The sequence below is a fragment of the Prunus dulcis genome, chromosome 1 (genome assembly GCF_902201215.1).
Source record: "Prunus dulcis chromosome 1, ALMONDv2, whole genome shotgun sequence".
Classification (NCBI taxonomy): domain Eukaryota; kingdom Viridiplantae; phylum Streptophyta; class Magnoliopsida; order Rosales; family Rosaceae; genus Prunus; species Prunus dulcis.
Genome location: NC_047650.1, coordinates 28,852,439 through 28,875,159, shown reverse-complemented (window position 1 = coordinate 28,875,159; position 22,721 = coordinate 28,852,439). Strand labels below are relative to the sequence as shown.

Below are 22,721 nucleotides of genomic sequence, written 5' to 3'. Positions count from 1 at the left end.
TCTCTCTCTCTCTCTCTCTCTTCTTTTTTAATCTTTTGGGACAGAACAGAAGTCCTCTTGTTTCAACACGGTTCACTGATTAAATTAAAAGATTGCTGATGAGTCATGATGCTCCTCCTAAAGATAAAAAAACTTATACTCTTTATTTATTATTGATTTAATTTTAATCAAACACTTGCACCCCTTATTAATAGGGTCACTGCTAGGCGTGTACAAACATTTTCCTTTTCCCCTTGTCTTGTGCCAGCAGCACATTAGCTTTCAGCATTCTCTCGCGGTCTGGATAGAGGTTTGTTGAATTCATTCAATGCAAAAACAGCTATGTCACAACTCTCTGATTTTCAAATCCACATTAATGGTCAGCAAACATTCTTTGTGAATGAGGTATGGAAACTGCAGCTTTGTTATATTCTTTCGATGTAATCAAACAATCTCTTAAAAAGTTTCCAACACACTTTTGCAGGAGATTTTATCAACATATTCAGGAAGGTTGAAGAAGATCATCAAGCAGGAAAGGAGACGGAACCAGATCAAGAATTCAGGGATTGAAATCGATGACTTCCCTGGAGGCCCTGATGGGTTCGAGTTGATTTCTCGATTCTGTTACAACAATGGAAGAATCACAACCACAGTTTCAAATGTGTCCCTCCTCCACTGCTGTGCAGTCTACCTTGGTATGACTGAGAAGCTCTCAACTTGCAATCTATTGCAGCAAACACAAGTCTTTCTTGATGGACTTTTTGAGTGGTCATGGAAAGACATACTAGTCTGCCTCAAGAGCTGCGGCTCATTCTGCAACTATGCTGATTCATCTGGTCTGCTAGACAAACTCATTTGTGCTCTGTTGGCTAAGATTGCTCAAAATTCAGATATAAGCAGCTTCATTGCCGCGTCGTCTTCTACGTCCTCTTCTCCAGAAACTGCATCTGGGTTTAGACCCTCTTCCTCATATAAGAACACCCCTGAATCAATCAAGCCAAGCTCATCAAGCAGAGCCTGGTGGTTTGATGATGTGGCCATTTTACCACCAAAGATCATTGAAAAACTCTTCCAGAGTTTGGGTGCTTATGGAGCTGATAACAACAGCTTGATCCTTACAAGATTTCTCCTTCATTACCTGAAAGTTTCAGCTCAGAGGAAAGCTAATTATAATCACACATCATCAGCTGCTGTGAATTCAAAATGTGAGTTTGGTGGTCTTGCGGACACAGCTGTTCATGGGATCATTTTTGTTGGGAGAAAAACGTTTTCCTGCAGAGCGCTGTTTTGGGTATTGAGGATTGTGTCTGGCTTTGGACTGAGTAAAGAGTACAGGCTTGGTTTGGAAAGATTGATTGGTGGAATGCTTGATGAAGCAACATTGGATGACTTGCTAGTGTCTGGGCATGACAGGGGTGTTTATGATGTCAATCTTGTGATAAGATTGATAAGAGTGTTTGTTAAAAGTGAAGGAGTGTCAGTGCAGAAGTTGAAGATAGCCGGGAGATTGATTGATAAGTACTTGGGTGAAATATCTCCTGATCAGAATCTCAAGATTTCTAAATTTTTGGGAGTTGCAGAGAGTTTACCTGATTCTGCCAGGGATTGCTTTGATGGGGCCTACAGAGCCATTGATATCTATCTTGAGGTGAGCATGCCATACCTCTCCCTTCTTTTATTTCCGTGTTCTTTTGCTCCATCATGACAAAATAATTGAAAGCTTTTGAAAAAAGTGAACTTAACAATTCCTCTGTCTTATTTCCTTAATATTTTTATTTCTTTTTGTGGGTAGAGAAGTTGCATTAATTAGCATTCTGTTTCCAAACTGTCTCATGAAGGATGAAACTTAGTTGATTATTCTGGAAAATGAGGTTCATAGTTCCTGCAGAGAGTGTGCCTTTCTGTTTCTTCTTCTTTTTTAGGGTCAAACAATCTGCCCGTTTCTGTCTCTCAAGAAATAAGGATGCATTCTAATCTTTGGAATGTGGCTAGGCTATACAAAGTATAGGTAACCCTATCCTTTATCAATCCCTCCCTCTGTTTCAAAATGGGGATGTCATTGTCCAATAAACTGAGAGTGGCAAAATGAAATGAAAAAAGATAGAAAGCCTCCATGGCCAGATGGGGAAAGGAGAAGAGGCTCAAAAGAATGATGGGCATCCTTTACTATTACGTGAAGAATGGGGAACACAATATTATAATCTATTGATGGGAAAGGGGTATTGTCGCTATTAGGAATTAATATTAGTATTCACATGATTTACGGCCCATATCTTTTGGCTGGCATGCACATCCAATTAATTTATGTGAATGTGATTTTTGTTGGGAGTTATATATTGAAAAATTAAGGGACTTAACTTGAGTTTATAAGGAGTTGAGCTACTCTTTTTATTGTTAATTGGATTTTAGTTTTAAGATGGACGCTCAACTTCATGGCCACACGTGCTCCCACGTTGCCCAATATATGTTGTCATTACTCAAAATGTGTTTTTAGCTTGTATGCTTTGTAAAGCCAAAAAAAGATGATTAGAAGAGAAAGCACTTGACATGATTTCAGAAACTCATGTTTAATGTAGTTGATTACTGACAGTTAATTTTTGAATTGAATATGTGGTGGGCAGTCTCACCCTAGTCTTTCATTTGAGGAGCGGTCAAGATTATGCAGATGCCTAAACTATGAAAAGCTGAGCCTTGGAGCATGTAAAGAGCTTGCCAAGAATCCAAAAATCCCACCAAGGGTTGCCATGCAAGCCCTTATGTCTCAACAATCCAAAATAACACCACCAACACCAAGACCAAAACAACAATGTGTAAATTATGAAATGATTGTGTACAAGGGTGATGCTGATGATGAAGAGAGCTTAGCAGAAGAAGGGAAGATGGAAGAAACACTAAACTTGCAGAGGATGCAATGGAGGGTGGTGGAGTTAGAGAAACTGTGCAGGCAAATGAAGGGGCAGATGTCAAGGATGGTGAAGCATAATCATGTTTTGGCTACCCCAACTCATGCTAGACCTCTGCCTAGACTTTGTTGATTAATCAATGTTTTTTCTAGGAGCTCCATTAAAAAAATACAGTTAAATATTATTGTAAAAGATTGTTATTATTTTCAGTGCGTATTCTCTCCTCCTTTTGTTTTTCCTTGGAGATGAAAATGTAATTGGGGGATTGTTTGTAATTATTTCATCAATATCAAAATGAGATATCATTTAATTTTGCAAGAAACTAAAAGGAGCTACCACCATAGTTCCCACTTTTGTCTGTTCATCAATAATATGTTATCGCTTATTTTCTAAAAAAGAATAAAAACAAGAAAAAAAGAGAGATATGAGATTCTTGTATATACGATATATTCCAGGAAGGGGAAAGGGCCAAGAACTTGGCAATATTAGCAAGTTGTGACTAGTGTTGTCAGACGGTTCCTCACCTCAACTAATGAAAACCATTGGCTTAAGTTGTATTAACAGCCTTGTTGTAATTCAATATTTTATTGGTTTACTTGTCATTATCATACATGTGATGTGAGAGAGACTGATTAATAATGCCACAACTTGGTTTAATATCCCGTGATTAGGGCAATTGGGTTACTTGACCAAAAAAAAAAAAAAAGGGCAATTGGGTTGAATGATACATAAGTTATAAGCAAGTGCATCCACATAAATTTTATATAAAAAAACATTCACAATTTTAATTTTATTATTGAAATTTTATTGCTATTTCTTTAAGCCATGAACAAAACTTCCATTGCAATATTCTTATACAAGCATGCACGACTTTAAAAAAGCTTCAAGAAAACATGAAATTGGTAGAAATCCTTGTTTAAGCCGAAACTCTTTTCTTTTCCTTTAATCCGAATGGATTAGTGGAACATCTTATAAGCATTAGCACAGATATAAGGTTAGGTAGGTGGGAGAGGGATGACAGGGCAAAGCTTTGCTTGCCAGAAATTCAATTTGGCACGCTTTAAGGTTAGAGAAAAAAAAATTAGTTAAGCCTACTAATATTAGGAGGTACACATTTAGTACTTCCTTTCCCCTTGCGTACAGCAGACTGCAAAATGCAGATTAGATTATGTTATATTACGTGAGCACCATTTTATAGTTTTCTGTCACTCGCTTCGTTTTATTTAAACAATTTAGAAGTGTTTTTGAGATATACAAATTCGCTTCGCTTTAACTAAACAATTTAAAAGTGTTTTTGAGATGTGCAAAAGATATAGAGTTAAATTTAGAGGTAGTTTTAAAGACATCGATGGGTGGTAGGTTAAGCGATATGAACTTTTTTTCTTGTTTATGATAAGAAATGCAAAGGATAAATAATATAAAGTGTCAAGTGGGGAAGGCAGGAATGACGGATGAGCGGGCCTTTACACCAAATTAGCGTGTTCAGTCCACCAACGAAAGATACGGTCCAGTCCTTCCCTTCCCTCCCTGACTCCCACTCTACTTGTTCTTCCCAAATTAACCTTCATATATCCTTTCCATATTTGATATAAAGCTCTGGTCAAACAGTTAGGGGCATTTGTGTAATCCTATCCTAAACCGGCATTCAGCAAGAACATTCAAGAAGCGACGGGCAATAGCGTAAATTGAGGATGTAGACAGTAGTGGATTTCTTCTCGGAACCGCGTCTGAGAAAGGAGAAACCAAGAAAGCACAAACTTTTTCTCAGAAATTGCATGCCAATTGCCGAACTTCCTTTCTCTCTCTCTCTCTCTCTCTCTTTCTTTCTCCGTACCCGGTAGTACCGGTACCCCTGCATATTCCAATATAAACCTCTACACACGCATATTGTATATAGCCGTTTGTTTCTTCACTCGGTCCGACATTTTGGAACGTTTTCCCGGAAAATAATATTTTCCTCGGAAAAGTTCAATCTCTCTCCCTGAAAACATTCATCATCTGGCAATGTACCTAACGGAAATCTCCAACTTTTCTTCCTTCTCGCCATTTCGCGTGGCTAAGAAACACTCTGTTCCCAACAATTTGGACCTCATCTCACGCTCCTTCGATGACGCTTTGCTTTGCCGCTTGAAAACGCTGACTCCACCGTCGATCAGCCTGTCTTGGCTCTCCAAGGCCGTCGATTTCCTCGCCTTGGCTCAGTCCGAAGCCAGAGTTCTCATCTCCAATCTCAAAGTAGCGGCTCTCGATGATTCGCTTGCTTGGTATTTGGACGACAGCGTCAAGCTCTTGGACCTCTGCAACTCCGTCTCTGCCGACATCGAACGCTTTCGCCAGCGTCGCCTTCTTCTCACCTTCGTTCTTCACCTTCTCGGCGACGGGAATCAGTCTCCGGAGAAGCTCCGTCGAGCCAGCAAAGCTCTCTCCGACTTCGAGCGCTGTGCTTCGGACCTCGGAAAACGGAGCAATGCGGAGGTCTTGGTCAGAGATCTGGCCACGGGGCTCCGCAACGTGCCACGCGGCAAGGCCTCGAGCGTCGGGAAGCTCGTGCGTCGAACCGTGCACGCCGTGGGATTGGTGACTGTGTTCGTCGCCGGAGGCGTGGTGGCGACGATCCACGGATCTCCTGAGATGGTAAGGGTCGGAGTGCCTGCGGAGTTTTCATGGGCCGAGTCGTTGAACGAGTTGGAATCGGAGGTGTCGGCCGAGTTGAAACGGCAATTCGGGGGCGAAAAGGACAAGAAACAGAAAGGCCTATTGGAGGAGTTGGAAGACGTGGGGACACGTGTAAGGGAAGTGTGTGAGGTCATTGACGACCTGGCAGGAGTTGCGGTAGAGGAGGAGGAGGAGAAGAAGCGGCTAATCGATGTCGTAAAAGAGCTGGAAAGGGCAACTGGGTCGTTTTCGGATGGGTTGGAGCGGTTGAGTAATGGCGTGAATGAGATGTTCAATGTTGTTTTGTGTAACAGGAACCACATGCTGGAGAAGGTGAGAGAGAGAGAGAGAGGAGTGGGGCCGAAAGCCATAAACAAAACTTAAAGCAAGAAAGAGACGAACGAACAAACAAAGAGAAGCAAAACCAAACCCGAATCAATCAATTACAAATAGAAAGACAGAGTGCCTTTGTAAATTGGAATTGTCCCCCATATCTTTAGTCTCCTGTCCTCACTGAAAGGAAATTAAAATTAAAACCAGTGATGAATTACACAAGTTCTAACCTTGTCAAAATGTTTGGGTATACATTCATCCATTTTCTTATGTCTATTTCTATTCCTGTAAATCAATAATAATAAAAGTATAATTGTGGATTTTAATTTGACGACATAGTTTAACTTAAATTCCCTCTAAATGTCTCTAAATGTTTTGCATCCGGAGAGGAAGTTTTCAGAATCGAATGGGAATTGTTAGCACAGGCCGTCGCGTTGGCTTTGCTAATCCTCTCACTTGAAGAATCATGGTGGCTTGGCTGCATTTTTAGGCAGGGGAAAAGAGAAGGACAAGAGAGGTGGGAGGGACGGAGGAAGGAACGTGAGCTTTGCCAACTCTGAATGCAAACTTTTTGTGTTTGTGAGAGAGATTGAAAGAGGGAAGAAGAAGCAAGGGTCACACAAGCCACGCCTACTGTGCAACTGCAAATTGTGCACATTCTATATGTGCAATGAAATAACTTGATTCCGTACGGAATTATTTGAGCAGACATTAGAGTTTAGGGACAATCTTCCTTTAATTTAAAATGTAAATAAATAAATCCATTATTAGGAGGAGGAGGAGAGAGAGGAGCGAGGACAGAAGCTCTATCTGCCTACTCATCATGTGTCATTTGTGCTCTTTTTCATTCGCTGCCTAATTCACTACTGGACAAGGGTAGAGTTTAATAATCAAAGTACCATCACCTGTAAAACCCAAAACACTAACTAAAAACGTATCATTGTTTTCCATTTTACAAGCGCTCAACTGAAACTCTCAGATTCTAATACACTACTTCTCTTATGGTTACATATTCCAACACAAGAAGTTACAACAAGGGGGGTGGTGGACTGACGAGCAACTTCTCTATCGCTCTATCGAGGTTTAAGTACTACAACAAGTTAATGATTTCGTGAGATGCTGTTCTCGATGGTTTGTGAAGAGCACTGTCCTCATTGGCAGGCGCGTTCTACATCTTTCTTAAGGAACGGTATTGTAGGCGAACATTCTCTCCAGTTTCAATAATCTTGAGCAAGTACCTGCATGAACATGAGGAAAGAATTGGATACAAAAGTTTCTGTCTACGAAAAAAAAAAAAGACAGGTTAGTCATGCCAACTCACCAGCCATTGAGGCACTGCGATGTAATGACCGCCTCCTTCCCAACAAATTTTTCTGGAGTCCTCCTGTTCCCCTGCATAATTAAGTATTCCCTTTACAATTCCTATTTGATCAATAATGGGCAACAGACAATTTTGATAAACAATGAAATAAACTCACCTTGATTACCACTTTTTCATTCACAGAAAATGGATACTGCACCCCACGAAGCCCATCATCACCAACATCTCCATTTTCCTGCACACGCATAACAAATTATGCAATAGGAATGCTTGAAACACAGATGTGTACCCTCCTTACTCCAAAGACATTTTGCAAATTCCATGAATCACTACCATTTGACTTTCCTCATTTACCATAACTGTAGTCAATATGACACAAAATCTTCCATCTAACTCTGTCAAGACACCATATCAATTTCAGCAGCCCCCTCAGCTTAATAATTTTCATGTCACAATTGCCTACCTACAATCTGTTAACCTTACACATCCCATTTCACTTCCCATATTCTGACAATGACTTGCATGACTTCAAAAGTCTAAATGGAATATATAATATCAGGCATTTTTATCACTCACCCTATTTGGTCTTCTTGATAAATCCATTTGGTCACCCAATTCTTTCCGACGCTTTCGGATAGTCGCGTTATGAAATAGCCTTCGATCATCCTCATGCTTCACTGCTGCAGCTGCAGCTCTCAGAGCTGTTGAGGAAATCATTCTATGTCAAAATATAAATAGAAACCACAAGGAATGTATTGCCTTGGGAAAGTGGATAGAAATGTAGGTGTAGCATGATGATCCAAGACAAAAAAATATAATATGCATGAGTGCGTGTGCGCATTTTTATTTTTATTTTTTATAGAAAGATCATGAAACAAATTGGAATAAGAACATATTTAGGAAGAACTAAAAAGCAAAATGGAATTTACCAAGATTAGGGACCAGAGACCCGATCTCAATGTCTGCACTGCAGAGGGTACATCTTGACTGTGACAGAAAAAAACAACTGTAGTTATGATTCTAGTCCCTTCCCATCTAGAGGTAATAAATCCATTAGCAAGGCGATGATAAGAAGGCATGAAGGATATTAAGAGAATAGCAGTCCTTTAGTCATAAGAAAATCAGAAGTAGGATACAAACATCCACACGTGCAAAATCCCTGGGCCTCTACAAAGCAATAAGAGCAGCATTTCTCATATGTCTTCTAGTATCAGGAGATAGCCTACTTACTGTGTCAATGACTCTTCTTAACATGAGACCGCCAAATGAATGCCCACAGGAAACTACCACAGCATCTTCAAGGAATGCACCACTGAAGCATTTATAGATCACACCAAAGAGGGAGTGAAAAAAGAAGAAACTTTAGCACCCTATATAATCCGACTAAACATTATAAGAATAAATACATGTTGAGATAACCAACAAGTGGAGGGGGAGTTTTAGAAAGATAAGACTTAGTCTACACTTGCAGACTGAGCTTTAGAAATATCAACCATCCCGCTAACCATCCTAGCACATTAAGTCTTGACTTAATGATCTTATCAGTAATCTTTGATATATAGTACAAGTTCAGAACTTTTCATTATCATTGTGAAACTCTCGAAACCCCAAGCTGGTCGGCAGGCATCATTCACTGCATAGACATACCCAAGTGACCAGCCCATACATGACAACAGTGAGGCTTACAATTTAAACAGACAGCATATTGCTAGGCAGATAAGGAACTAAGTTCAAAGGCAAATAACCACTTACGATAAGGGATCTGAGAGAACACTTCTTAAAGACGGTTCTTTGTTTGAATTATTTCGAGCTACCTGCAAATGCAAATTCCATAATAAGAAAGCTGTCAGTCCTGGGCCACACATGTTGTCTTTTTCGTAAAAGAATATAAAAATTATAGATACAAATAATGTGGTGCAAAGGAAATATAGTTGCTTAAGATGTTTTTGATAAGTCTTAAGTATATACACATTACCACGAACAAAGAATAAATTAGTGATACTTTTTAGGTTTACTATTTAAGATATTCTTTTCATGTGCAAAGCACGCAATAACATTTTTAGTTCTATTAAATCACAAAACTGATAGACGCAGGCTTTTCTAGTCTTAAGAAGCCTAGTTCAATGAATTTAAAGAACCTGTGAATAGATAACTAGTGCAGAGATCCTAACAAATATGGCATTGAGCCTGTCAATGAAATCCTAGAAAGCCTCCATCATTATTTGTTTTCATCTCATTATATTCTTTTTAAAACTTTAACCCCCTACATCAGGTACTTGAAGACAAAACTTACATAAGTACTATCAGAACGACTGCCCAATACATCTTCCTCAGCAGAAAGATCATCCATAAACTGGCTTACAGATATTGGGACATAGCTCTGGGGAATGACATGACCAGCCGCTGCAATTGGAGAGCAATCTAATATAGCGTTACCTTGTGGCATGAGCCTAAATGCAAGTGATGTCCTACAATCGCCAAATGCAATCAGGTTAATTCCAAATGAACTTCCTGTAAATATGATTGAAATGAGGGACAAACACATTAATGGGAACAAAGGAAAGCAGACAATTTGTACCTCCCACCATTATTAATGCCTGAGGAGTAATCGGAAGCAGCTTTATACGATGCAGCAGGGCGAAGGCCAGCTGTAGCATGGCTGAGTGCCTTACCTGTAAGTAGCAAAACATCCCCAGGAGCTAACCCAACCTCTGCTAGGTACCAACGACCATTGGGGTCACATACCTGAACCAGAAAACAGTTTGCACAAGTGATTTACAGAAATCATGAAGCAAATTATCTTTTTGTGTAGAAGAGACATTGAAACAAGTGACAATAAGATGCAAAGCTCATCATCTGCAAATTAACCAATCTTTCAGAAACCATGATATAACCAAGAAAAAGAAGGGCACCTGTATACCAGGACTGTCTGAGGAAATCAATGTCAACAACCCCTTCTCAACTTCACCATTCATTCCTGGCTTCCCTCCCCCAATAGCACCTTTTCCATTTTGCATGGAAGCATTTGAGTAGGTTGCAACAAGCACTGATGAGGATGCCTCATTAGCGGGAAGGGGAGTATCATCAAGTAACTGGTTAAAAACACTGCAAAGATAGGAGTTACATGAGCAGATATACAAAAATGGTAATCAGGAAAACTAGAAGAAAAGCAAGTGAAAAGTTAAAGAGCCATCATCACCATCCTTACTCGCTTCGCAAACGAAGATGCCTAGCTATTGCACACAACGCAACATGGGCTGCCTTGCCCATGCACCTAAAAATATCAGCCATGCATGGTGGGGATGAGTCCCAATCTTCCAAAGCCCTGCAACAAGTGAAGCTCTTCAGAAGGCCAAATCTCAATTTTCATAGGACAACGATAACAAGACTGTTATCATAAAGCTCATGCAACCAGAAACAGATAGATAAATGAGTGCATAAACAAAGAATCATAAAGTTGAATACAATGTTATTAGTAATTACAATGTGAAAATCCTCAAAGACGAATTCTTTGACCCAAAAACACACATTTTAAACTGCATTGATCACCAATACAGCACAGGACAACGCTAGCCCTAATTCTATTTCCTAACTCACTCACTCAGTCATTCATCAAATTAAGCAATACCTGCCAGCTCTGTACATGTAAACTCCACGGCTTCCTTTCCCAGCACCAAGCTGAGCTCTACTCCTAAAATACAACCTGGAAGCTTCCAAGCCGCAGCGCAAGAGAGCCGCGTCCTCGCTACCCAATTCGATGACGGCCGCATTGTGCCTCATCAGAGACCCCGAAAGAGCCTCCACCGCCCTCAAATACGGCCCGCACGGTGCCCCGTCATACGGGGCAATATCGGAGAGCCGGACCCTCGCAAGTGGGCACGGAATTGTGGACGCAGGCTCACTGGAAGGGTGCGCAGCGGCGATAGGCAGCACGTGATCGACAGGTGGCGCGGGCAGAGGCAGAGCATGGCGAGAGAGAGGCGATGGCTGCTGCGAGTGTGTGGGGGTTGCCGTAGGTGATCTAATGGCGGTGGTGGTGGAGGAGGGGGCAGTAATTGAGTGAGACGCGGGTGGTGCAGAGGTCTGCTGCTGCATCATGATCATAACCATCAATCATTCTGAAGCTCAATGTTTGCTATGAATGAATGAATTGCTTCAATATAAGTGTATGTGTTTGTGTGTGTGTGTGTTTTTTTCTTCTTCTTTTGTTTGGTTAATTTCTGAGGATCATTTTCAAGGGTGGAAGTATGAGAATGAGAGACAAACAAATGAAGTTGGGTTTTGGGAAATTCACTTATAATAAGTCTTGAGATTACAATGTCTCTAAGACTCTAACACAATTTGATTTTTAACATCAACAACAAAACTCTATCTATACAAGGTAAAAAGGGAGGGAGCTCTTTATTAGGGTTTTGCTGGAGAATATAAAGACACTGAAAGAAACAGTGTGGGAGGAAGCTGTTTCTTTTCTCTCTCTCTCCCTCTTTTTAGTTTTTTTTACCTCTTTAGGCTGACTTTTCTTCAATTCCAGCTAAATATTTGGGGAGCTGCAATTCCTATTTATTACATGCCAATCACAATTTGACACGTGTCAAAAAGTGAAGATATATTTGTATTACCAGCAAAATCCTTAAAACTATGAAAATACTCTCAATATATTTGTCTTGATTTTCTTAAATCCGCTGAAAATTGAGCAGTTGCAGGTCCTTTCATTATTATTATTATTATTATTTTTTCTTTCTTATGTTATTTGTCAATATAATCCTTCGTGCATGTAATAAGGTAGGCAGCGCAGCAGCACGTCTTCTTACTAAGATCTCCACAAATGCATGCAGTAAAAAGGAATATAGAGTTTCTTCTCATCAATTCATGCATGAAGTCAACCCCCTGCCTCCCTTTTTAGTATGCTCCAATTCCAACAGTGGGATCATTTGTAGTGATATTGACATTTGATTTTCCTTGTGTTGTGAACTTGTTGTGAGGCAGCCAGCACTAATTATTTATGCACAAATCACAGATTTGATAATATTGAACATTTGTGTTCATCTTCAAACAACCCTCTCTGACTGACGTATAAGTATTGGCTAATTAATCTAGCTTGATGCAAAATACATTGGGTGGGTTGGGGGTGGGCAACTCACTCCCACTGCTTCTGCTTCACTTATAAATTCCTCCACAGTTTGCCAATTTACTTGTAAATCCATTCATTTGCACGCCCTCCAGACTCGTCCATATCGATAAAAATGCTCACTGCCTGCACAAAATGACTTGCAGAAATGGTTATATGGACAATAAATCAACAAACATATCCATTGTTCATTATTATTTCTTTTGTTTACCTTTCCTATCCGAGGCCTCTCTTTGAGCTTTGCTAGGCTGTTTCGGATATGCGATACAGCTCCCCAGCATTTCAAGGTATTTGCCACATCGTCAAGCCTCAATAGATACTCTTCTTCAGTCAGTGGAAAGGATCTCTGAGAGACAAGCTCATACATAACATACACCAAGGAAAGAAACCATGCAAACTCAGAGATTTGGATTGGATTAATTATTTAACTCCTATCAATTTTGCTTTTGCAGTTTGCAGACATGTTGCTTGTTCCAACAAGAAAGTTCAAATTTGTTTGAGTACATACCTGCTCCATATACTTCCACATGACATTCAAAGCAAGGAGATTTCTTCCAAGGAACTCCTACATTGGATTGGATTGGATTGGACAAATGTAGAAGGGCCAAACAGTTTGCTAATCACACCAGAATTAAGATCCCATAATCATGAAAAATTACCCTGTGTTATGCTTGTTATCTTCACATCGCATAGAAAACATACCTTCTTTATGAGTTGAACGTCGTAAGACCTCCCATACTTGTTCCTAATAAGAGTTGCCAGGTCTATCCCACTGAAGGAGGAATCATCTGTACCAACAAGTCTTTCAAGATTCTCTCTAAGCATTTCACTGTTCACCTGAAACAATACAGGGGAAGGTCAATAAAAACACACATGTTTTGCCATCTAAATTCAACATCTGCTATTAATTCCGTCTAAAATAGTGTACAAATACGCACAGTTAAATAAGTAATGCTTTCAAATGAATAGCAGATACCATAAAAATTTCTATAGAAGATAGCAATAGGGATTGATTTAAGCAGCATAGATCATATGTATGCGCAGATGATAATATATATATATATATATATATATATATAATGGAAACAGGGGAACAAGTGAAACAATATTTTCCATGCAAATTCAATTTGGCCAAACTGTTCATTAATCTATAAACTCAGTTGAGCAAATTGGGACGACGAACCCACTAGACCAGAATCAAGCTTGAGGAACCAATGTTTAACATCCCAGTGGTTTTTGTTAGCAGTCATATCACAAATATGGCAGCGGAGAGAAGAACATTAACATACCCCTCCAGTTTCAGGTTTGGGAGAAGAATCTTTTGCATCATTTGGATCTTCTGAGTCATCTGGATTTATGCCATCATCTGTTGTACTTGAAAAGATAGGCCTATGTCTCCGATCACTGTGATAACGGATGTGACAATTACCAGTGGAAAAAACCAATCCTCCTCTTGAAGGAAAATACGAACCATTATATCCAGGAAGTACAACTTTGTTGAATCCCATTCCTGTGTTAAGGTTCTCCTGAACCCCAAATGACCAATTACAGTGGTGGCTTGAAATAAGGCTCGTCATTTCCTGAAAAGGGCATTGAAAGAACTCTATGACTATCCCAAAATCAACAACAATATTACCCTTAATTAATAATATTTTCAAAACGCCTTATTTATTTTTTCTTTCTTTTTTCAGGAACAACATGCAATCTGGAAAATTTACAAGAACAAACATTCAGAATCCAGGTTGCTGATTGGGTTCCATTATGATTTGAAAAGCAGGAAGAGGAAAAGGAGAGAGATAGAGATTCATTATTCATATTACTGATTACAGCATACCATTCTTTGCGACGCCTGAGAAATTTAAACAAATAAATGAGAGAGAGAGCATTCAATTCAACTCATGAACAAGAACAGTAGTGTTAACAATCAAACAACATTAAAATTGGGCGTGTAAATATAAATCCAACCTGGTATTGTATGGAAGTGAAGTGAGCAGATATGATTTCTGGGTCTGATTCTTGCTTGTTTCGGATATGGTAATAGGATCTAGTGGTGATTTTGCAACTCAACTTAGAATTGTACGTAAATTAGAGAAACCCAACAATAATCAGGACCGTTGGTTGGTTTTTCCTACTTAAGCAGTTAGTTTGTGGCTGACATGGAAAGTCCTCTGTTTTGCTTCGCTTCGCTTCTTTGATGAGTGAGTGGTGGCGTGTCGTGTGTTGACCATTACTGAGCGTGAGGCCAATGACAACTAGTCACGTGCACACAAGAAATCCAAGTCCAACTTTCTTCATAAAGTTTTGTTGGGCGTATAATAAGCATATGGTCGTATTTCTGGCGCCACTAGACCACACCAGACCAGAGTGTGGATAGGGCGTGTAGAATTTGCCAACCGTGATTGCAATTGCATTTTTAACAATCAATCAACTTATCACCAACAAACAATCATTTTTCAAATTCAAAATCCATAGATCCAAAGTCTAAACTTTTTATCAGAATTAGTACAATTCTAATAATCCTTTAGTGGATGAGATTAGAAAATGAAATTGGATTGGGGGGTATATAGGAAATGAAGAAATTGCTATTTGAAGTAGTATCTCACAAAAGGGAAAGGATGAGCAGAGAAAATTCAGAAACATTCAAAAGAACCCCAGATCAATTGACTCCATCGGACAAAATGAATTGCTTAGGGGGCAACACTACCTGGAATCTTGGATAGTTAGACTACCGTATTCTGTACAAAAAGACTAATGTATCAACATCTAACCAAGTCCCAAAGTTGCTCATACATGATGAACTTAACTGAGATATTTTGAGACAAAATACAATTAGGTGCTGCTTGCTGAGATGCTTTTCTAGATCAAAGTTGCCAGTCTATGGAAGGAATACCCATCTCCTCCAGAAGCTGGTTCGTGCGAGAAAAATGCCTGTTCACATAATGAGCAAATTATCTGGTTACCATGTAATTTTTCTTAAGATAATAATCACATAAGATTATATTTCAAGACATGTAAATCTAAGGGGTTATACTCAGTATCATGCTTGCAAATACGGTGAAATTTCGCATGGATAAAGACAAACAAAGAAATCCCAGGAAAATGCATACTAATTATAACAGCCTATCCCAGATTTTTTGACAAACTAATTATAAGCTTATCACCATTATGCCATATTAGTAGACATGGAGGGGCTCTCTGTCCCCACCCTCTTGTCTTTATTTGGATAGGCATTTCTTATGGAGTTAAAACTGACCTGCAGCCAAAGAAGCCCCTGTTTGCTGACAAACCAGAAGGATGTGCCGCTTTGAGAATGTGATGCTTTGACTCATCAATCAACCTGCATTGTAATTCAATTCTCCAATCTTAAACTCTTCTCAACCCATTTAGCAGGAGACTGAAACCCTTTTCATGGATAGTCCTCTATGCATTCCCTCCAAGTTAAAGATCCTGACTATCAGAAGTTGTGTTCTTTTTTGTCGAGCTATAGAAAGTACAAGTATTGAGATTCCTTAAAATTTTACAACCAGGAGATGTCAATCATAATATCTTTAGAACTTTCTAATTGGAATAGCCTCGGATGCCTATATAAGCAGCGCCGGATGTTTGCAATATTCACATATTGATATTATCAAGTTGGTTCCGTCAATGACTCATTTTGAGGGATGTTCTAGACAATTTTACAGTTGAACAAAGGATAAAATGGGCCAAAGTTTGTTTTATGATTGAGAGAACATGCCGTATACAGCAAAGCTAGGCCCTCTGTTCACTTAAATATTATTCATTTCAAATTGAAACACTTAACATGAGCCAAGGTGTCCCGATTCCTTGGTACTTTAGGCCAAAACATGAGAGCATAGACAAGTATAAAACAACTAGCATGTCAGTTTGTTTGTGTGCGTGTGTATGAGAGAGATATAATATTTATTTTGTTGGAAATGTTCCATTTGCAGAGCCACTAAATTTAAAACTCACACCACAAAACAAACCTACTTGGATTTCTGCTGAGCAGAGTTTCCCCATAGGAGAAAAACAACTCCTTCCCTCTTCTGTGAAATTGTTTTGATAACAGCATCAGTAAATTGTTCCCATCCTTTCTTGGCATGAGAGTTAGCCTGATGATTCCTAACTGGATATGAAATTGAAAGGTCATAAGACAAAATAAAATGGAGTAAAATAAGGAGAGAGAAAAAAGAAATGAAATAACTATCCAGAGCCACCTTTATATGCTTTTCCTGATTCCCATCCTATGGTTAATTGGAAAACATTATCTACAACTCTCACTTTGAACTTATTATTTTCATTGAGAAAAAGGTGGCGACAAGTAGCTAAAGCGATTGGCATTTGTGAACAATCAATCCACTTTAGAACAAGGTTGAACTAACAAAATTAGTGCTTTAGTTGTAAAATCTAAAACAAGTATCAGAAAAAATGTGTTTACAAGACATGAGCTCACCAGTGAGAACAGCATTGAGCAAGAGAACACCCTAGAAATAGAATCAATTGTAAAGATGAACATCAGTCGCAATTCACAACTCATAGAAAAGAAGCTCAATGAAGCATAATGTAGAAGAAAGATATAAAAAAAACCTGAACAGCCCATTTTTCAAGATTGCCATGAGAGGGAATTGAACAGCCAAGATCTTGGTGGAGTTCCTTGAATATATTAACGAGACTTGAGGGAACCTTGACACCCTCAGGAACAGAGAAAGAGAGGCCCATCGCTTGACCCGGGCCATGATACGGGTCCTGACCCAGGATGACAGCCTTGACCCGGTCAAAAGGGGTGGAGTTGAGAGCGTTGAAGATCAAGTGAGTAGGCGGGTAGATGGGAAGGGCGCCGCCGCAAATCTCATTCTCGACGAACTTGGAGAGGGTCTTGGCGTAGGGTTTCTGAAGCTCCGAGGGGAACGCTTCCAACCACGTCTCCTCCACCAGTAGCTCCTCCAGTTTCACTCCTTCACCTAAATTAATAATTAATTATATCAGAATGAAAATGAAATGAAATTTGTTGTTGTCTAATTGATTAAATTAAAATAAGTTACCTTTGGAGTTGGAGTTGGAGAGTCTGTTGGAGCAGATAGAGAGGTTGCGTCTGGCTTTGGCGAGCAGCTTCTGGAATTCCATGCGTGACTTTTGCTGGGCGGTGAGGTCGGAAGAGGAAGAGTCATCATGGGATGGTGGTGGTACAGGCGAGACAGAGTCAGAGTGTGTGGCTCTGATGGAATCGGTTTTCAAGCGTTTGGCGGAGGAGGCAGTGGGTTGGAAGAGATCCAGTAGGGTTTTGTTTTTGTTTTTGGAACCCATTTCTTCCTTTCTTGGTTGCTCTTTTTCCAACGCCATCGGAACTGCGCTCATTCGATCATAAAAATAAGCTTTTCTGTTGATTGGCGCCAATGGTCGTATTATTGTGCTTTTTGGATTGGCGGGAAAATGACATACACCGGGGGAAAATGAAACGACCAACCTCATTCCCTCGCTCTCTTCTCAAATCGGTTCCCTTTTCTTTTCCTTTTCCCTCTCCCCATATGTAGTTGTTGTAAACGAGGTAAAATGTTTGTTTCAACGAATCGAAATGAAAATATAACAACGTATCATCGTGATTCGTGTCGGATTGATTGTGCTGGAAAATGTGTTTGTTCTTCAAATAACATTTACAAGCTTTAATTAAACAAATATCAATATAATGTAACTCTGTTTATGTACACTACTACACTAGTCTACTCTTATCATATTCTCATCTTTTTTAATACAATATATGGTTTATGCTCTTTTTTTCCCCTTCATTTTTTTGTGCATAGGTAGGGCCACTCCTTCCGGTCTCCAGATCACGTGACAATAACGATACCAGCCTGCACAATCAGGTTACACCATTAATTTATTGTGCAACAAAAATTATTCAATTCTTTTAAACAGTTCTCAGATCATGAGAAACGTAACAAAATTTTCTCACATCTTTTACGGTAAACTTGTCTCGAAAACTAATTGAAGGCAACAACCATTCTGACAAATAGACGGAATGTTCTTCATAGTGTCTTATAGGCATATGATCATCTGGAAGGAGATGGACAAATGTACATTCGTAGTCAATGACAGAGAACAAATTTAACCAAAAATGTTGCCATAAAAAGAAAATTATTAACCTGAAGCTCGCACAAGTATCTTGTGTGTAACAAAGGACTGCAACAAGCAAAACCAACGGATTAGGGTACAAACATGCTATCACACGAACTAGCATGTCAACTGGGTTTCATAAACAGATAGTGACAAAGTAAAGAAAAAATATGACCACCATTAAAATAAATTCTCTTCTGTAAACACTAGAGTTCTTGATTTACTCAGTGGTAATTCCAATATTCCCTGCAATCCCTAAACAATTCCTTAATAACTGAAGAATCCTCCATAAAATGCAAGCACAATTTCAAATGCATCGTTAAATCATGTTAAATAGCTATAAAACGACAAAAAGGTTTGGCTATAATCTACTATTTCTTAAACCACTCGTGTGAATTGGTGATGTACTGATTAAACATACAAGTCCACTGCATATGCAACAAAAAAAAAACTAACTGAAAAACAAAATATTTGTTCGGCTAAGATGAACTGTACACGAAAACTATAATAGCACACTTAAATATCAAATATCATACAGGTTAAAGATTGACTCACGATATAATAGCACACTTAAATATCAAATATTCATCAAGCAACTATTGATGAATATTACCTGCCAGACAGATGGCATATACTCACGATATGGAAGTTGTTGAGTATTACTTGCCAAATTTCTTAACCCTGAGGCATCCAGCAAAGATTTATTTCTGAAATTGCAGTTATGAGAGGATCATGGTACAGTGTATTAACAACTGAGAATAGCATAGTATACAGCAAATCATGTATAGACAGGGTGAAACCATAATAGCAGAAGGGGTTTTGTCTTAGGGGAAAAGAGATTGGTTAATTATACAATTTGAAATATTTTCTGCCTTTTTTAAATGAAAGTCTAGGTTTTGTTTCGTCAGAAAAATGAAAATAAAGGTTAACTACTGATAAACCGGGAATTCACACTAAGAACGAATTAAGATTTTGCCCTTCCTTTTATCTTTTCTGAATGCACAATTAACTGAAATCAACATAGCTGAAATTAAAGTTTTTGAGCTTTCGAAGGAACTCACTGTTTGACCTCATCCCCGCCATATGCATTCCCCAATATGATTTCTTTTGTAGCCATCACTAGCATGGGATGCACCAGCAGAAGCTTTTTGATATCCTGAACGACAGCGTCAAACACACTCTGAAGAGAGAGGCATTTCCTATGCACAAGATCGTTTGATAAGTCATTCTACAAAATAAAAGATTGTAGGTATGCTATGAACAAAAGTAACCAACTATAGTAATTACCTCTTATTTCCCCCCAAGGGAAAGAATGTTGAGCCACGATCTACCCAATGGAAAGGGCCAATACTGTTAAAATTGGTTGGACATTAAGAGATCAATATTTAAATTAAACTGAATCCTGTCTGTTAAATCGTGCGTATATTTATAATGCAACATCATGCGAAGGAGGAAAAAGCATGGACAGGTCTCAAAGTGATTCCAATTATATAGGAAACATCGCATGACATCTGAAAGCAAATGCAAAATTAACATTTCCAGATTTTAAGACAAACCTGTCAATCATGAGCAATTGAATGCCAACATGATGCACTTCTTTTTCCTTTTGAAGCCGATAGTGCAATGTCTATAATGCAAGAGGGAAAAAGGGATCGAGGCCAAAATAAAAACTACCTTAAGAAATTCTACAACTATCTATAAAAGCTTTAATGAAGAGCTCGCTTGAATAAAGGTAGTAGTAGTAGAGATAGAAAAGATAATTGTCCTCTTCTATTTTCTTTGTGAATGAAAACTTATAGGAAAGTGAAAGAGATTCTTCTCACCTTGAGAGTGGCAAGAAATTCAAGACTATCATAACAACGGACGTACAAGAAGCGTCTCATGCACAAAGCATACAACTCCTCATCGTAATACATTGACCCTAAAACAAAATCCACAGAGCAAAAGGTCGTATTTTAGCAGCAACATCAAATGAAAAGCCTTTATTCTTCATTCTTAGTAAATGAAGGAAGCGATATATAAGAGAAAGAGACACCAATTCAACTCACCATTGGGCTCCATAATTTGGTGCTTTAGGATTTCCGAGAGGCGCAGAATGTCAAAGCGGCAATCCAAGTCAATGAACATTACCAAACGCTCCAAGCCCCCATAGTGCACCCCATTCCACTCTTTAGGGAGAATGCAATTCACAGCAGCCTAATCACGCATAACACAATCAGCCCAAATAATTTGCAGAATAAAATAAATCAAATTTGTCTCTGAGACAGTAATTGCAAGTTTTATTTTTTTGCTTACTTGAATGAGGATGTGGGTTTTTGCCGAAGCAGAGGGGCCGACGAGCTCCACTACATTGCCGACACGGAGAGGAACTCGATGAAGAGGCGGAAGAAGCAAGAAGGGTCGCTCCGTTGCAACCCTACCAAGCATCTTAGCTGCGCTCTCGTCACCATCGATCCACCCTTTGGCTGCCATTTGCATCGTTCTCAGCGCTAAGATTTTGAGCGGGAGCGGGAGTGGCACAATGGTTGCTTTGGGTTCCTTCTCACCTTCTCTATTTCCTTTTCTTTTCTTTTCTTTTTTTTTCTTGAAAAAACAACATTTAAATTACTTTTAGGTTAGAACATGTCATATGACCAGTTTTGTGTTGTATTGTTGTTATCATGGTGTTAAAATGTAATGGGATCTTTAAACAATTTTTTAGTAACTTTATCAATAATTGCTTTATGGTGTATTGTTATCATGCTGTTAAAATTAATTTTATTTTTTTTTTTCTTTCAATGAGATCAACCATTTACACTAGGGCATCTTTTGGTGGGTAGAATAAATAGTGGGATTGGATTCGTGGTGCTCTAAAATGTATATGATATATAATCCCACAATAATCCTATCATGTGCATTTTAGTAGGATAATTTATCCTATAAAAAATTTGAAATGCATAATCCAATTATTCCAATCCTTTAGAGCATCTCCAACCAATGTATCAAAAGTTATACATAGACATTTAACGGCTAAAAAAAAATATCTCACATCACTCTAACCGATATGTCAAAACTGATGTGAAATGAAAGATGGAGGTTGAGATGTTATTTTTTTTACATCCCAAAAGCAAGATGTCAAATGAATATTTTATTATTATTTCTTTTATTTTCTTTTTAATTAAAAATAAATCAACACTAAAATTTAATAATTTAATAATTTAATTTGACATATCGGGTGAAGTGTAAATCTGTGTAAGATGTCAAATTGCCACATCAGCCATCAAATTTAAATTTGATGTTTAATATTTGACATCTCCCTTGGAGATGCTCAGAGCATCTCCGACCGATATGTTAAAAGTGTCACATAGACATTTAACGGTTAGAAATAACATCTCACATCACTCCAACCGAATTATCAAAGTTGATGTGGAATGAAGGCTGGAGATTCAAGTGTTATTTTTGACATCTCAAAATCAAGATGTCAAATGATTATTTTATTATTTTTTAAAGATAGCTGGTTGTTACTTGCATTTATTATTTTGCTTTTTTATTTTTTTTCTTTTTTATCTTAAAGGATCTGACTATTACTGTTGAAATAAAAAATTTCATACCTATCAGATTAATTTGGATAGGCATTTGGGCTGTAACAAATCAATTCTAAATCAGGTGAGGTCCAAAATTAAGAACTCAACAACAAAATGACGCCTAGAGATAAAATCCCATATATTTATCTCCAAGAAAAAAAATTACTGCCCCACTCTCAAAAGGAAAAAAAAAAAAATTGTCAAGGTGAGATTGTGCATGGAGCAGTTTATCTCCCACCACTCCACTTATCAAAACGATGGCACAATTTGGGAAGAAACAATCTCCCTCAACTGTCACTCACCTATTTGCCTATAAAAAGGCATGAACCAAAGAAAAAAGGAGAGGCAGAAAGAAACCAAAGAGCTGCAGATAAGAGGGGAGGCAAGAAACAAGACAGTGCTGTAGAAATTGATACTGAAGCAAGATAAGACTGGGGTCCTGAAAAGAAAGAAGCAGGGGCGAGAAATCTGAAGGAGGCAAAAATAAAAGCTGCTGCAGGAAATAAGACAAAAGTCTGGAGAGAAAACGAAGAGGCTGCTGGGATTCTGATTAAGGAATAAGAGAAAGAAAAGGGCAGAAGAAAGGCAAGGTATAAAGTTTATTTCTTCTGCCAGAAAATTTCATCATGTTTCTCTATGCAATATATTCTCTTGCTACTCAACACTCAAACATCTTATGCGAAGTTTAATTAAACAAGCCTCTGCAAATGACGTTTCCTGAGCATCAC

General features: G+C 38.6%; 6 protein-coding genes across 7 annotated transcripts; 2 read left to right on the top strand and 4 right to left on the bottom strand.

Annotated features, from left to right (window-relative positions):
• Positions 1 to 3,192, top strand: LOC117616214 (BTB/POZ domain-containing protein At3g19850-like). The gene is made up of 3 exons (XM_034345462.1): positions 1 to 384; positions 464 to 1,627; positions 2,601 to 3,192. The coding sequence occupies exons 1-3, from the start codon at positions 322 to 324 to the stop codon at positions 3,012 to 3,014; spliced, it is 1,641 nt and encodes a 546-aa protein (XP_034201353.1). The 5' UTR covers positions 1 to 321; the 3' UTR covers positions 3,015 to 3,192.
• Positions 3,193 to 4,886: 1,694 nt separating this feature from the next.
• On the top strand, positions 4,887 to 6,414 carry LOC117617806 (UPF0496 protein 4-like). The gene is made up of 2 exons (XM_034347371.1): positions 4,887 to 5,870; positions 6,361 to 6,414. The coding sequence occupies exons 1-2, from the start codon at positions 4,887 to 4,889 to the stop codon at positions 6,412 to 6,414; spliced, it is 1,038 nt and encodes a 345-aa protein (XP_034203262.1).
• A 343-nt stretch (positions 6,415 to 6,757) lies between these two features.
• Positions 6,758 to 11,671, bottom strand: LOC117614931. The gene is made up of 12 exons (XM_034343867.1): positions 10,820 to 11,671; positions 10,400 to 10,516; positions 10,104 to 10,296; positions 9,770 to 9,936; positions 9,485 to 9,659; positions 8,944 to 9,005; positions 8,422 to 8,503; positions 8,121 to 8,178; positions 7,768 to 7,892; positions 7,349 to 7,426; positions 7,192 to 7,262; positions 6,758 to 7,108 (listed from the first exon to the last, which is right to left on the bottom strand). Exons 1-12 carry the CDS (start codon positions 11,299 to 11,301, stop codon positions 7,039 to 7,041), a joined length of 1,680 nt encoding a protein of 559 aa, XP_034199758.1. The 5' UTR covers positions 11,302 to 11,671; the 3' UTR covers positions 6,758 to 7,038.
• Positions 11,672 to 12,153: 482 nt separating this feature from the next.
• Positions 12,154 to 14,599, bottom strand: LOC117614934. 2 transcript variants are annotated; one of them, XM_034343871.1, is made up of 7 exons: positions 14,285 to 14,599; positions 14,154 to 14,168; positions 13,609 to 13,899; positions 13,022 to 13,156; positions 12,828 to 12,884; positions 12,531 to 12,665; positions 12,164 to 12,445 (listed from the first exon to the last, which is right to left on the bottom strand). In XM_034343871.1, exons 2-7 carry the CDS (start codon positions 14,154 to 14,156, stop codon positions 12,380 to 12,382), a joined length of 687 nt encoding a protein of 228 aa, XP_034199762.1. In that variant the 5' UTR covers positions 14,157 to 14,168; positions 14,285 to 14,599; the 3' UTR covers positions 12,164 to 12,379. The 2 variants fall into 2 exon arrangements, with proteins under 2 accessions (XP_034199763.1, XP_034199762.1); XM_034343872.1 differs by lacking the exon at positions 14,154 to 14,168 and having other exon boundaries at positions 12,154 to 12,445; positions 14,285 to 14,589.
• Positions 14,600 to 14,853: 254 nt separating this feature from the next.
• LOC117614932 (uracil-DNA glycosylase, mitochondrial) lies at positions 14,854 to 17,904 on the bottom strand. The gene is made up of 6 exons (XM_034343869.1): positions 17,362 to 17,904; positions 16,907 to 17,280; positions 16,773 to 16,803; positions 16,310 to 16,445; positions 15,573 to 15,656; positions 14,854 to 15,247 (listed from the first exon to the last, which is right to left on the bottom strand). The coding sequence occupies exons 1-6, from the start codon at positions 17,786 to 17,788 to the stop codon at positions 15,181 to 15,183; spliced, it is 1,119 nt and encodes a 372-aa protein (XP_034199760.1). The 5' UTR covers positions 17,789 to 17,904; the 3' UTR covers positions 14,854 to 15,180.
• Positions 17,905 to 17,978: 74 nt separating this feature from the next.
• LOC117614933 (DNA repair protein XRCC2 homolog) lies at positions 17,979 to 20,985 on the bottom strand. The gene is made up of 10 exons (XM_034343870.1): positions 20,726 to 20,985; positions 20,479 to 20,626; positions 20,254 to 20,351; positions 19,987 to 20,057; positions 19,718 to 19,780; positions 19,492 to 19,629; positions 19,044 to 19,137; positions 18,460 to 18,496; positions 18,270 to 18,370; positions 17,979 to 18,168 (listed from the first exon to the last, which is right to left on the bottom strand). Exons 1-10 carry the CDS (start codon positions 20,906 to 20,908, stop codon positions 18,145 to 18,147), a joined length of 957 nt encoding a protein of 318 aa, XP_034199761.1. The 5' UTR covers positions 20,909 to 20,985; the 3' UTR covers positions 17,979 to 18,144.
• Positions 20,986 to 22,721: the final 1,736 nt, after the last annotated feature.